At 42.8% G+C, this 14204-nt stretch overlaps 1 protein-coding gene across 1 annotated transcript in view; it reads right to left on the bottom strand.

Annotated features, from left to right (window-relative positions):
* PKHD1 (PKHD1 ciliary IPT domain containing fibrocystin/polyductin) overlaps nt 1-14204 on the bottom strand; it is a 245592-nt gene that overhangs the window by 223358 nt on the left and 8030 nt on the right. Inside the window, exons 8-22 of the mRNA XM_058419697.1 lie at nt 13157-13228; nt 12386-12450; nt 11718-11757; nt 10825-10895; nt 9292-9393; nt 8538-8633; nt 7329-7464; nt 6359-6473; nt 5228-5503; nt 4697-4783; nt 3979-4072; nt 3377-3519; nt 2568-2698; nt 1583-1767; nt 956-1094 (exon numbers count right to left, since the gene is read on the bottom strand). Of these exons, the coding sequence (XP_058275680.1) occupies nt 956-1094; nt 1583-1767; nt 2568-2698; nt 3377-3519; nt 3979-4072; nt 4697-4783; nt 5228-5503; nt 6359-6473; nt 7329-7464; nt 8538-8633; nt 9292-9393; nt 10825-10895; nt 11718-11757; nt 12386-12450; nt 13157-13228 (1752 nt within the window). The remainder of the gene's footprint in view (nt 1-955; nt 1095-1582; nt 1768-2567; nt 2699-3376; nt 3520-3978; nt 4073-4696; nt 4784-5227; nt 5504-6358; nt 6474-7328; nt 7465-8537; nt 8634-9291; nt 9394-10824; nt 10896-11717; nt 11758-12385; nt 12451-13156; nt 13229-14204) is intronic.

Genomic DNA, 14204 nt, shown 5'->3' on the forward strand with positions numbered 1-14204 from the left:
GGATTAAATCACAGCCGTGTTCAGCGAAGAGAAAGAGCCAGGTTTATTTTGAAGACATCCAAAGACAGTGCTCAGCCCACCCATTTTTAAAGCTTGTGCTGATTCCTGCTTTTCTCTGCTACCTTCCTCTGTGAGGTGGAAAAGCCCACCTATGCCAAGAACCTTCTTTTTACCGTGGTGAGAGGTACTGTGATCAAACCACCACTTAATACTGGTTTTTTATTAGCTAAACAGGTGGAGCTTCTTAAAACTTCATCTCCTAGGCATTTTCCTCACCTTCATAATGATGCTCATGGCATTTTTTCCCCATTTTTTTCTAACTTTATTCAAAAAATACAGCCATCAGTGTTATTTGCAGCATTCCAATGTCAGTTTTCAGGCTTCACACAGGCATAATTTTTTTCCCTTTTACTATTAGTTACATCTCTGGTTACACATCTCAACCACCACAAACATCCTCCTGTATTCTCATTCCTGCCCTTACTCTTGGTGGTTTATGTTAAGATACTACATTTGACTCAGCTGGATACAATCCAACTTTTACAGGACTTATTTTCTGCCAGTACAAACCTTTAATGTTACAGTCTCTGATCTAGTTATAGCCCACAGCTCTGAGTCCTCTGCCATTGTTGGGAGGAACAGAAACCTCATCTCAGCAAATAAGGACACGCAAGGTGGACTTACAGTGCCTAATGTGGGAATTGGTGTCATTAACGGTGTTTTGGAGACACCTCTGGGTGATCTTCATCCACTGCTCCAGAAGGGTTTAGATTTCCTTGCAATCCCACATCACACCTTGGTGACCCACAGATACCTGACACCCCAAGTTATCTCAAAACTCCTAAGCACCTCTTCTTTTCAGCAGCCAAGCCCAGCTGACAACCAGCTCCAGGAGCACTGGGGGAGCTGTCAGAGGTGTTACAGGATATTGAGATGATCTGCCTGCTGTCCCTACCTTGGGGAGAGAAGAGGCAGACTGGCACCACAGCCAGACACCCTCCAGGACACGTTGTAGGTGGGAGGAGACCCCACCACGGACACTGCTTCAATTATCCTCCCTCCTGGCTGGGGGGGTTTGGGATCTCTCTGAGAAACTGGAATAAAAAACACAAACATTCATTAGAGCAAGGAGAGCAGAGGTGACCATGCCCAGGGTATTGTCATTTCACAGCTGGAAACCCCTGCTTGGATTGTTATTTTAAGTTTTATTTCATAGAACCATTAAGGCTGGAAAAGGCCTCTAAGCTCACAGAGTCCAACTATTCTGCAGCACTGCCCAGTCCACCACTAATCCATGTCCCCAGGTGCCACATCTACACATTTTTGAACCTTTCCAGGGATGGTGATTTCACCACAGTCTGCTCCATTTGTAGAACCACATTTTCAAATAAACCAAGAACACTGATATTTTGGCAATTCATTCTCAACTGCTGTCACAAAAAATAGATATAAGTTCAAGAACAAACAATATTTTTTGTGCCTGTCGTGAAATTTCCCTTTGAAAAAGTTTCATCCAGCTTTATTGCTATAGATTTAACAGAGTATTCTGGGGGAAAAAATAACCCAAAAGAGGTGCCTTTACCAATCACAGCTCTGTCAGCAATGATGAGCTCATCAAGATAAAATGATCCCGGTGTTTCTTTTTGCAGCACAGGGCTCTGCAAGTCTATCTGATGCACAAATACTGGGGAATTGGCTGGGAGGTCCTGGAGAAGCACAGAGGGATTCACACACCTCTTCCAGAGGTTGGTGCAGGTAAATATCCAGCTGGAAGACACCAAGGTTGGGACAAAAAACAAATCTGATGTGAGTGTGAAGATTCCAGGTAATATCAGGCACTGTTTTTGTTACTACTGGTATTTAGCACAAGCCACATGCTCAGTGGTTTGTGATTACTCGCCATGTCCTTGCTGGGTTCCCCAGGATGAGAAATGAAGATTTAGATCTCTGCTTATGTTTTCACCTCTGAATCACTGGAGTGGGACATGGGAATCACTACACCTGCTTTATTTTTGGCAAAATACCACTACAGCATCAGTGACCTCAGTGGGAGTCAATCCAGAATTCAACCCCTCACCTCTCTACAAGTTTTTCAGACACTCCTGATTTTTTTAAATCTGCCTGCCCCAAGCTTTATGTCTGCTACCAAATGTTTTCTACTCATGGAATTTTAAGTGTATTTAAAAAAAAAAATCAAAGGCTACACCAATTTTCAAAGCTTTCAAAGGGTGGAGTTAAAAAAAAAAAACCAAGAAATCCTCTCTCTTACTGCAGAAAATTGACTGGAAAAGAAACTGGGGAATTTATGTTCTCAAAAATCTTCAAGTATACCTGTGTGTCACTGAGGTGTTATAGTGCACATAGCAAGAAACATGGAAATTTACTCATTAAATCCTCCAAAAAGCATGGAAACACATTCCAGCAATGCCTCTGTAGGGACAGAGCTTTGGTCAGATTACTCCAACTGACAAATTATTTCTATATAAATAATAGCTTCCCTCAGTTTTCCTGCTGCACCTTCTTACTATGGAAAATGTAATCTCTGATAACTGTAATTGTCTGGATACCTTTTGGAGTTGGTTTCATTGAAGTCCCATTGACAGGTGAGGTTTCTCCTCACTGGACATGAAGAGACATTGGTGTAGGACACTGGGAGATGAAGGATGTTGCTCATATGGCCTTTATGTGCAAAACACACCTGCAAAAATGGGGGAAAGATTTTCACAAATCAAAACACAGGTAATTTGTATATAATGTACATGGAAGATAAAAGAAAATATTCTGTTTCAATTCTGGTTTAACACTGGCTTGTTTGACCTGAAGAAGAAAAGACTGGGGAGACCTTAAAGCCTCTTCCATTTCCTGAAGGGGTTCCAAGAGACCTGGAGAGGGAATAAGAGATGTAGAAGGCAGTTTTGGCACCCAGGTGTGCCACAACATGGCATCAAACTGACCCCTGGGGCTTCCCTGAAGCTTTTGTTTTACTCCTGTCAAAAGTAGGAGAATATGAGCAGAAAAGTGATCAATAATGGACCACCAAACAATAAAGAATTTTTTTTCCTTTTGTCAAGAAATGGTTGTCCTTGTCCCCTCCACCTTTCTCCAACACCATCCCACTTTTTTTCCTTTCCCACAGCAAGGGTTGTATCCCCAGGAACAGTTAACAGTCACGTGTGTTAAAAAATATCTGCATCTCAGAAATCCAAAACCACTCTCAAACCAAATAAACCAAATAAAAGATGCTGTGCTCTGTGCTAAGACACAATGCTTGGTAGATTTAGGGGAATTGTAAGCTGACCAGATGATTTTATGTTGCTCATTAGGCTCTGAGCATTCAGTGCCCAGTGCAAGCTGCTTGTTAAGGGCAGCCACTCACATGTGTGTATTTAGCAAGGTCATATCTTGGTAATGTTGATGGGGAAGATTTCACCAGCTGTCTTGGTCTATGGATGCTGAATCTCCCACAGAAAGGCTCGGTTCCACTGACAGTGTGTCCTGTGGTGATGATGTTCTTCAAATCTGAAAGGTATTTAAGGGAAAAAAAAAAAAAAAAAAAAAAGGAAATAAGCGGTTTCAAAGATATTCAGAAGACACCAGTACAGTCAAGATTTGTGAATATACAACAAGTGGGTATCCAGAAATTGTCAAGCAGTCCTACTCTAAGAATTCTCCTGCCAGAGTTCAGGAAGTGTTTGTACAACGCTCTCAGGCACAAATTCCTGGGGTTGTCCTCTACAGGCCCAGGAGTTGGATTTGATGATCCTTGTGGGTCCCTTCCAACCCTAGATCATTATGATAATTATATCGATCATGTTGTTTTTAATGCATACCGACAACAAATAGATGATATATATGAACATGTATTATACCTATTGAAGGTGTAAATTTACTACCAGTGAAGGTTTAAAGAACATTTGTGTCACAAAACAGATCAATCCTCACAATAAATACTGCTTATTTGCCACAGAAGTTCCCTACCTTCTTTCTCAAAACCACAATGAAAAAGGATTTTAGCAGAAGTTGGCTCAGTTTCACATCCTACTGAAAGGAGCTCTTCTATTGCTGCTTGCACCTTTAAAAGAAATTAAGAAGGTGAAAAGCAGTCAGTTACAATAATTTCGGCCGAAGCTTCAACACACACATCATCACATTTTTCATCAGCCAGGGATCAGTGGCACAGCAGCTCTGAACAAGCAGGCAGCCAAATAATTAAATAATAAAAATGTTAAAGAATAATATGACAAAATTTATCTCTACAGAGTATAAACTTTCATGTCTGACAGCTTTCAGGGGTGTGAGACAACCTCAGTGTAATGACTGTCATGGAGCCATCAGTCAGGGTCACTTTAATGTTGACAAATTGCCACATCAAGAGACTATGGGCTATAGAGGAAGCCAGAGACATACAACACACATCTGGCCTTAGAGAAGAAGTCAAGAAGATCTTGATCAATGAAAGTCCAAGATATCTGGATGTTGTGATAAGCTTAGAATACACCTGGGAGTCAATGCTCAAGAAAAAAAAAAAAAAAAAATCCTTTTGTCAGACATTCTCATTTAAAAAAAAAAAAAAAATCACGTCTACATCACATAAACTTTATCTCAGCTTCTGGACCAAATATGAACTTCTGTCCAGCACCGAAGCTCCAATTCCACCCCAGAAGAGGACTCTGTGTCTGTGTTTAATGGCACCTACCTGGTGAGCTGTAGCATTTGTGGGGATCATTCTCAGTGTGTTGTTCCAGGAGATACTGAAATAACCTGTACCAGACACTGTTAACATCTGGTGAAAAAAGAGAAGTAAATCAAGAAATGAAAACAGATGCAAACTGCATGAGACACACTTCAAACCTGGCATCTTCTACTGAGGGGGATTTTACAGCCAGCCTCTGTGAACCAGGGATCCCTTCCAAGAGTCACTTCAGCTACTCCTAAATTCCCCTTGTCCTACAAGGAACAGGATTCTTACATTAACAGGAGAATAAGAGATACAGACCAGTGCAGTGGCAGATGGTCCTTAAAGCTCCCGATCTGCAGGAGTTTAACCATTAGGAAAAAACTTCCCTCATCCCTGCGTGTTTACACACACCCACTAACATATGTAAAAACCAGACAGCTTCAGCTCACGATGCTCTTCTCATCAGCTGTCTCAGGAGGTCGAAAACAAGGTGGAAACACACATTTTTTCACATCTAGCACCCACAAGGCAGTTGCAGGCAGCACTGACCTGCACTTCTGGAAGATGCAAGGCACGAGCCCGAATTTCGTGCCTCTCAGTGTAGTAGCTGTTCACCACACGGGGGTCCAGCCATGTGTTGTGTATCTGGACTCCAACTCTCATCCCCTTGCTGGGTGTCTTTGCATGATGCAGTGCTTCCAGGTAGTACCTTGAACCAGCAGTTAGCTCAAACTTCTGGGATTTTGGCTGCCAAAGTTCACTCCAGTTCTTCACCCAGTTCTCAGACCACTCCGAATTGCCAGCAGGGAGAGAAGCAATTCTCACCTGTGTGCAGAGCAAACAAACCACAGAATCACAGAATGGTTTGGGCTGGAGGGGACATCAAAAACTGTTTCACTCCACCCTCTGCAATGGGCAGGGACACCTTCCACTATCCCAGGTTGCTCCAAGCCCCGTCCCCCGTCCAACCTGGCCTTGGACACTTCCAGGGATCCAGGGGCAGCCACAGCTTCTCTGGGCAATCACTCTCTCAGGGAAGAATTTTTTCCTAATATCCAATATAAACCTACTCTTTTTCAGTTTGAAGCCATTTAACTGGTTTAGTGACAATTTTCCAGCCCCAAATAACATTTAGTCCAATGCCACAGCTCCAAAAATAAATAAACAAACAACATATTTGTGTTTATAACTCATAGCCATGGGTTGATGGCTCACAAATTCCTTCCTATTATATAGGAAAAAGCCAGAATTTCTAATAACATTGGTTTATGGTTCAATACCATAAAGAAGATAATTCCTATGGCTTACCCTAGCACTAATAACAGGTCCTCAAATAACTTTTCATGGATGGCTGCAGTTCAGACAGAAATGTGCTGAACTAACAAAAAAAGAAAGTCTTCTGGAAAAGACAATCAATTACTCTGGCTGCAAGGGTAATTTTTTTTTTTTTTTTTTTTTTTTTTTTTTTTTTTTTTTTTTTTAAATGAGCTATATCATGGACAGGGCTGACATAAAATATCAAAAATAATCACACAGGTTTGACCCTGCAATAGATTCCTAAGAGACAATAAATCAGTCCACACTGGGATAATTCCTGTTTGTCATCATCTTAATTAAAATGCTTTTCATCCTCATTTTTCTTTTTTTTTTCATCTCATTTTTCTCCACCAAGAATAATACCTTCTGGTTTGGATCTTGGGACAAACTTAAGTACAGAGATGCCTGACCATCTGCCTGAATCCAGAAGGTGTAATTGTTGGTCTGAGGAGCCACAAAAAATCCACGGAGTCTGGAGCTGAGCAAAAATAAAACATCCATAATATACTAAATAGTTACAGAAAAAAAAAAAAAAAAAAAAAAAAAAAAAACAAAAACAAACAAAAAAACACCATCCCTACCCCCCATCTTCACATGTACACTGAGTAACAAGAAAACATCTTTAAACCATTTTAACAAACCAAACATTGCTATTCTAAAGCTAAAGTAACCTCAAAATGACCCAATTTCACATTAAATGTCAATTATGCTTTGCAAAAGTTTCAAAAAGGAAAGAAAAAGCTCCATGAAGCTAAGTAAGATTTTGTTGGCCACTTCAGTGCATTTCTTCTCAAAGTCTTACCCCTGAACATGCAGGAAAAAGCCAAAACCACACTCAGAACCAAACAACGAGAAGAGAGAAGTGGTAGAAAAATGTAAGAATTCATGCACAGTGCAGTTTTTCAAGGTCATATCTGAAGAGGCAATGGGAGCCAACACAATTCAGGAATTTATTTATTTATTTGCATGAACTCCACCTTTACTGCCAACATCAGCTGAGAACTTGCCCCTCCACATCTGCCCAGAGGTCCAGTCCAAAATAACCTCAAACTGGAGCTCCTTCTACTTCCAGAGCAATTTTTTTTGATGGTATTCCAGCATATCTAGGCCAGGTAGAGCAGAAATACTGAGGGAAGGCAAAAAGGAGGAAAAAATAAAGCACTTCACTGCATATTTTAAGCTTCAAAAGGACCTTGGAGCAAAGGGTTTGCTTTGATTTACAGGAGCTATGCAGTGAGGCTCTGCTATAAAGAGCTGTCAGGTGTTTTTGCTACACTTTACGTTGCTAAAGGTGATTGCCATGGCTTCGTCTCTTTTTAAGATCACTGAGTACCTGAAGGACTTCTTTGCCCCAGACAGAAACCTTACTGGGGAGCTGGCATTAGGTACAAACTGCCATCTGTATCCAGGACCTGCTTCTGTCAGATCAGAGGCATCATCCCAGACTTCAAAGAGAAGCCCTCTGTTTCCTAGAAAGTTAAAACAAAAGTATTCTCAGTAGCAGCCAGCAGAAATCCCAGAGCACATGCTGGAATCAGTGCTGCAAGAGGCAGGCCAGAGAGAAAATTTTAATAATAAATTGGTTCTGTTTGTGGGGTATTTTGCAGTCTAAGGCAGAACACAGGTCTCGCCACAGGGAATTTGTTTTACCTTGAAATCCTCCACCAGAAATAGCAAAATTCTGAAGAGAGAAGAACATCCAACCTGCTCACGTGTCTGTTTTTGCAGGAAAAGGCACTGAAATGACCCACTGTCAAAGTTAAGCCTGATTTTGTGCACTAAAGTCTCCTACTTCAATGCTCCACTCCAGGAGTGTCCCCAGAAGCATCTTCAGTAACTCCAGTCCAGCCATCCTTCCCCTAAATGTTATCCACGCCTTTCCCCCCTCATTTTCCACAGCCATGCACACCAGTCTGACCTTCCTCCCTATGAGGTGACCTGAGCTCTCCACCTTGGTTTTCCTGGCTACAGAATCACAGAATGTTTTGGAAGGGACCATTCAAGTTTATCCAGTCCAACCTCCTGCCACGAGCAGGGACATCTCCAACCAGAGCAGGTTGCTCAGAGCTGCACCCAAACTGGCCTTGAATGTTTCCAGGGTTGGAGCATCCACCACCTTTCTGGGCAAACTGTGCAATGGTCTCACCCCCCTCATTGTAAAAAAATTCCTTCCTTAGAAATAATTTAAATAGACCCTCCTTTTAATTTAAAACCATCACCCCCATCCTATAACTAATAAAAGTTTATCCCCATGTTTCTGAAAGCCCCCTCTAGGCACTGGAAGTGGCTTTCAGGTCTCCCTGGAGCCTTCTTTTCCCCAGGCTGGATAACCCCAGGCCTCTCATCAGTCTTTCCTCATAACAGAAGTCCTCCAGCCCTTGGATTATTTGGAACCCCCTTCCCGACCACCCCGAAATAAACTGACTTGATGTTGAAGCAGAGTTCTGGAAAGCCCTGTTTCTTGATTGCATTCATCACCAAAGGGTTTCTGCCCTGAGTTTCTGTGTGTGCTTGCTTACCTGGAGCTTCAGGAACACCTCACCTGGCTGGGGGGCACCAAGTCTCCTGCCCTCGCCAACGGGCTCAGTGGTGCATCTGATCTCCCGGGGAGACACGTGCTTGACTTTACAGGGAACACCTGGCAGCAAGGAAAGGAGACAAATGTGCTGTGGGAGACTTGGAAACACAGCTGAGCTGCAGCATAAACACATCTCAGGGTCATGGAATGGTTTGGGTAGGAAGGGACCTTACAAACACACAGCTCCAAGCACCCTTCTATGGACAGGGTCACCTTCTGCTAGACCAGGTTGGAGCTCCTTTAGGCACTGGAAAGTGTTCCAAGGTCTCCTTGGAGCCTCATTTTCTCCAGTCTGAACAGCCCCATCTCCCTCAGCCTTTCCTCATACTATAGGTGTTCTATCCCTGTGATCATTTTTGTGTCCCTGCTCTGATTCATTCCAACAGGTCCATGGTTTTCTTGTGCTAAGGACCCTGGATGTGATAATCTGGGTGGGGTCTCACCAGAGCAGAGAGACAGGATCCCCTCCCATCCACCTTGCTCCCAAAAGGGATCAGCATTTTGTCACAAGCCCGGACTGGTACTACCAGCAAACAGAGCAGTTCATGCCCACAATCAGAACCGGACCTTCCTGGAGGGGAGCCCTGCAATTCCCACACTGGTATCCCTGAACATCTCTCGGGTTTTGCGGTCAGGGCCAAACTGTATTAAAAAAAAAAAAAAAAAAAAAAAAAAAAAAAAAAAAAAAAAAAAAAAAAATTCATGTTTCTGCTCTTACCTGCAGCAGTGACCTGCACTGGCTCCTCAAAGAAATCCCCGGTGACAGTGAGGTCAGTGCCCCCTGCCAGGCTCCCTCCAGCTGGGAACACGGAGAGTATCTCTGCAGGCGAAGGAAAAGAGGGATCTGAGCACAAGCCTTGCACAGGTTAATCCCAGCCCGGTTTCTGGGAAAGCCTTGCACTGACTCCAGCCAGAGCAGGCTCCTGTGAATGAAACCAGCTTCTCACTGATCCCTTTTTTTTGGCAGCCTCTGGGGTGACACCAGGAATGAACAGCACGGATAATTTGGCCACATGACTGGGGGAACACTGCAGTGCTTGGGCTGTTACTTAGCAGTGGCCGCATCTGTCATGCTCAGGTTGCAGGCTGCTCTATTCTGTGGATTGAGGATCTCTGCAGGAGGGGAAAGGCAGAATTAAAACTGTTTTAATCCTGTTGACCTTCTCTGACTCATGTCTCAATTTAGTCCTTAGGTTTAAATGTTATCACTATTTCAAATCATCCTTCAGACTTCAGGGACAAATGGGGGGAGCTGAATATCTGAGTGGCTACATCATGACCATGAGAGCCTTTTAGGATTTTATGTGTTACAGGTGTGCCATTCCACAGGAAAACTATTTTTCTTTTTGATGACAATTACCCACTTTGCACTCATGTCAGAATTTAACCACCCAGCCCTACTTTTATAGTTCTGGGGGAAAAAAAAAAAAAAAAAAAAAAAAAAAAAAAAAAAAAAAAAAAACAAAAAAAAGGAAAAAAAAAAAGAAAAAAAAAAAGAAAAAAAAAAAAAAAAAAGAAAAAAAAAAGAAAAAAAAAAGACTAATAAAAAAAAGATAAGGGATTTTGGTTTATACCTGCATCTTTTTTTGTTAATTAATCTGGTATTTAAGCACTAATTTTACAGTATTGACTACTGACTAGCACAGTACTGTCTACTGGACTGATCTAGCAGACCTTTCTGCTCGTGCTTTGCCCACAGCCAGCTTCATGTATGGTTATTTCATTTACTCTGCTTTAAATTGTAAATAAAGACATAAAATTACCCTTCTTAACAGAGCTGTCTACAATACAACTTGAAATGTTACATGCAGGTTACTTTTATTGTACCTTAAGTAATTTTTTTTAACTAATGGTGCAGCACCCTGCCATTCACCACTTATCCAGAACTCAATTCTTGGAGGAGCTGAACATCACCTCGTCCCACAACCAGTTAGGAGATCCTGAGCTCAGCATTTTCAGAATTTCAGCCTCACCAAATACAGAGTGATTCAAGGGGGAAAAGTTTCTCTTTGAGCAAGATCTCGACTCTGTAATTGATCTGACAGCACAAGGAATAGCACACATAAATCTGGTCGTCTTGTAATTTTTGATCTGCAGCTTTTTGCTTAGTCAAGCCCATACCAGGGGAGTGGAACACCAAAATGCAGACAGAACAGGATTACATCCCTGGGAAAACAGCAGTGAGAGGTCTTTTTGTAGATCACACTGGGACTGATGGAAGACAGCACCAGTGAGGTGGATCAGTGAATACCTGGATGAGTCTGATACAGGAAAAGCTCTTGTTTGGCACTGATGAGCCAAGCACCTTTGTGCACTGCTGACCTGCAAGAGAGAAAAGGCCTGGGAGATCCTGGGTCAGGTAAATAAAAGCAGACCTTCATTTGGAAGGGCTGAAAACTCACTCTCCAGAGGAAAAGTGGAACATTTCTGAGCTCCAACTACTCCTTTCACCAGCACATTGAGGCATTGATTCATGAGACCCCATTACATGGCTGAAACACTTTATTAGAAGTACTAGCACATTGTAAAGTATGTTTTGACATGGTCATAACCTGTTTTCACCTCCTTTTATGGTTAAATTCTTTCCCATTTGGATGAATAGTTAAAAGCAATGTGAAAGAATTCAATTCAGATAGATTTAACAGATCACAGAATGGTCTGGGTGGGAAGGGATGTTAAAGAACGTCCTGTTCCACCCCCTGCCATGGACAGGGACACCTCCCACTATCCCAGGCTGCTCCAAGCCCTGTCCAGCCTGGCCTTGGACACTGCCAGGGATCCAGGGACAGCCACAACTTCTCTGAACAACCTGTGCCAGGGCCTCCCCACCCTCCCAGGGAAGGATTTTTCCCTAATATTCAATCTGAATCCATCCTTCTTCAGCCATTCCCTCTTGTCCAAGATCAGATATCTTATGTTTTGGACACTGAAGGTAAAGTATAAATGCCAATGTAGAAATGCTTTCGGAGAAAATTTCCCCCTTTTCTTTCCCAATCAGACAACCATCTTCTCAAGATAACAAAACCTTATTTCTAAGCAATGAAATTCATGATTCAGGAAAAGCATCGTTCACTCATCCTGGACTCAAAAGCAGTTATATCCCCATTCTAAACCAAAGAAGAGAGAAATTATTCTTTTACTCACTTTCCTTTGTTAAACACTGAGAAGCTGACGTTGTGGGACCCTGGGGTAGAGAAAAGTGATAATGCTTTAAGGCAGAAGTATGGAGTAAATCCGACCAAATCTTGTCCTTCTTCCCTAGGCCTCATTCTTCCTTCCTTACACTTTCCTTACAACCTTAAGGAAAGTCTATTTTACATATTTAACTCACAATATCTTTCCCAAACAGGAAGGCTGGAGCTCAAAGCCACAAGAAATTAGAAACTTTTTCAGAGTACTTGGAAGCAAGGAAAAATGTAAGGGACTCCCCGTGCTGCTGGGGAGACTGTGAATAGAAGGGAACACCCAATTTATTCCTCTAAAAAAGCACTAAAGGGAAGGTCCATCACAGACAAGAAGGATTAAAGCAGGAAAACGAGCAAGGAGCCCAAAGCACCCTGTTGGCTGTCAGCAACGTCCACATCACGTCCTGGTTTCCCTTCACGCTCCCCCAGACCATGCAGAGGACACAAACCACAGCAGGGGCTGAAGGCTGGCGAGCCTGGAACTGAAGCTGCATTTATGGACTCAGCCCTGAGCCACATCACAGCTTGTGGGACAGAACTCAAACTCGTGACAGACACCCTCCTCCCTCCATCCTCTGGAGCTGCAGAAATGACAAGAACCCATGGTTTTTACCCTGTTTCACCAACCTATGTGGTTCCCTTCCACCCGGCACTGCAGAGTCCCCAGTCCATCCTTCACCTGAAGAGGGTAACTGTGGAGAGGCAAAGGACTTCACTGAGCCTTGGGAGCAAAAAATAAGCAAAATATAGTAGAATCAACTAATCAATAGAAGATGTGGGCTTATCCACCCAAGATTGTCACAGTTTGCTTCACAGGGAGTGAGGCAGGTGAGAAGGGAGAGGAACAGTCCATCTTCCCACTAATGATCAAGAATTCAGCAGCTTAGGAGGAGGTCTCCCAGTAGCAGTGCTGCAGATTGGCTCCTTTGCACCTATTTCTAGAAGCTGATGCTGTTGGTGGCCTTCAGAATCTCCCCTTGAAATAAAAACCTGAGCAGGGACAAGTGCAGGCACAAGGGGAAGGGTGAATAGGACAAAAATGTGTTCCCTCTACTTGCTCCTCTGCAGGTCCCTAAACTGTGAGAATGAGCAGGTAGCAATTTAAACAGATGTGCTGATGCTACATCAACCCTCTGGAGTCATGGAATGACACAATTCCCACCATTAACTCATGTTTACATTTAAGTGGTTGAAGTTGCAGAAAACCAGCAACCTTCACCCACGCCATCACAGACCATGACTCCCCAGGGTCTGCCTCCACTTTTAGCCAAAGCAGAAGAGTTTCTCCAAAAGCCAATTTTTTGTTTGTTTGTTTGTTTTTGGTTTTGGGGGTTTTTTTGTGCACAAGCTGTGCAGAACCCTTGCACCAACACAAACCCAAAATAAACAAGAACTGACGTGCTTCCAGCTCTCCTGTCAGCAAAAGAGCAGAGACTGATCCATCCATCTCCTGATGTAAGAGCAGCTGGCCTGGGCAGAAAAAATAAACAGGAAAGATATGATGTGATGCAGATGAAAACCTGATCCTGTTAAAATCAGCAGCCAATATTTTCCCAAGGGACAGGAATTTCCCCCCCCACTTGTATCTAACATTTATTAACCTTCTAGAAGATGGGACAAGCCCTAATCTCTCATCTCTGCAGCTGCAAACTGCATTCCCCAAATACTGTGGGAACTGCAGCCCTGTGAGAGTGCAGCAGGGGCCTCTTGGGGACACCTCATGTCACCCCTGAATGATCCAATCCCTCCTCCCTGAGGGCAAGGCTGAACTCCGGGAGGGCAATACCCACCCACACCTTCCAAACCAGCAGGCAGCATCAACTGCAGCAAGTACAATCAAGATGCAGCTCAGACGTTTCTTTATTTCATTGATAAAAAACACTACAAACAACTTCTAGCAGAAATCACCCAAGCTCCTAATAAAAAAATTTAAATATCTGTTCCTTAAGGATCAATATGGGACAACTTCCACTGGAGAGGAAGAAGAAGGTGGGAGGAATAAATCCAGAGTAATTAGCATAATAAGCAAAGGCTGACAATGATTCCTTGAGAATTAACAGGCAATTAAAGGAAACAGGTAATTAAAACCTGTAATGCAAACACTTTGTGATGACCTATCCCTCACAGTGCAATTTTCTATGGCCCATGTTTCGGAATGCAGTTTTATGAGGTTTTTCTAAAAAAGCTTGTTTTTATTAATACAGATGGCTGATACTGAGAACCTTTCCTTTTACGGAAGTTTAAAAAAATCAGTTCTGTCAAATGTTTGTTCAGCATCACTGGACCAGTGCCTCCCATACAGAGCATGGGAAAAGGTGCAGAACACACTTGAACATATAAAAACCCTTCCCTTTTTTTTTCTCCAAATCCTGAATCAGCATGACTGAGTGACAGACTGCTCAGGTCAAGTCCAAATCTCCACCTGGTACCTATTTCCTAACACTCC

This window comes from Hirundo rustica, chromosome 3 (assembly GCF_015227805.2).
Source record: "Hirundo rustica isolate bHirRus1 chromosome 3, bHirRus1.pri.v3, whole genome shotgun sequence".
Lineage (NCBI taxonomy): Eukaryota > Metazoa > Chordata > Aves > Passeriformes > Hirundinidae > Hirundo > Hirundo rustica.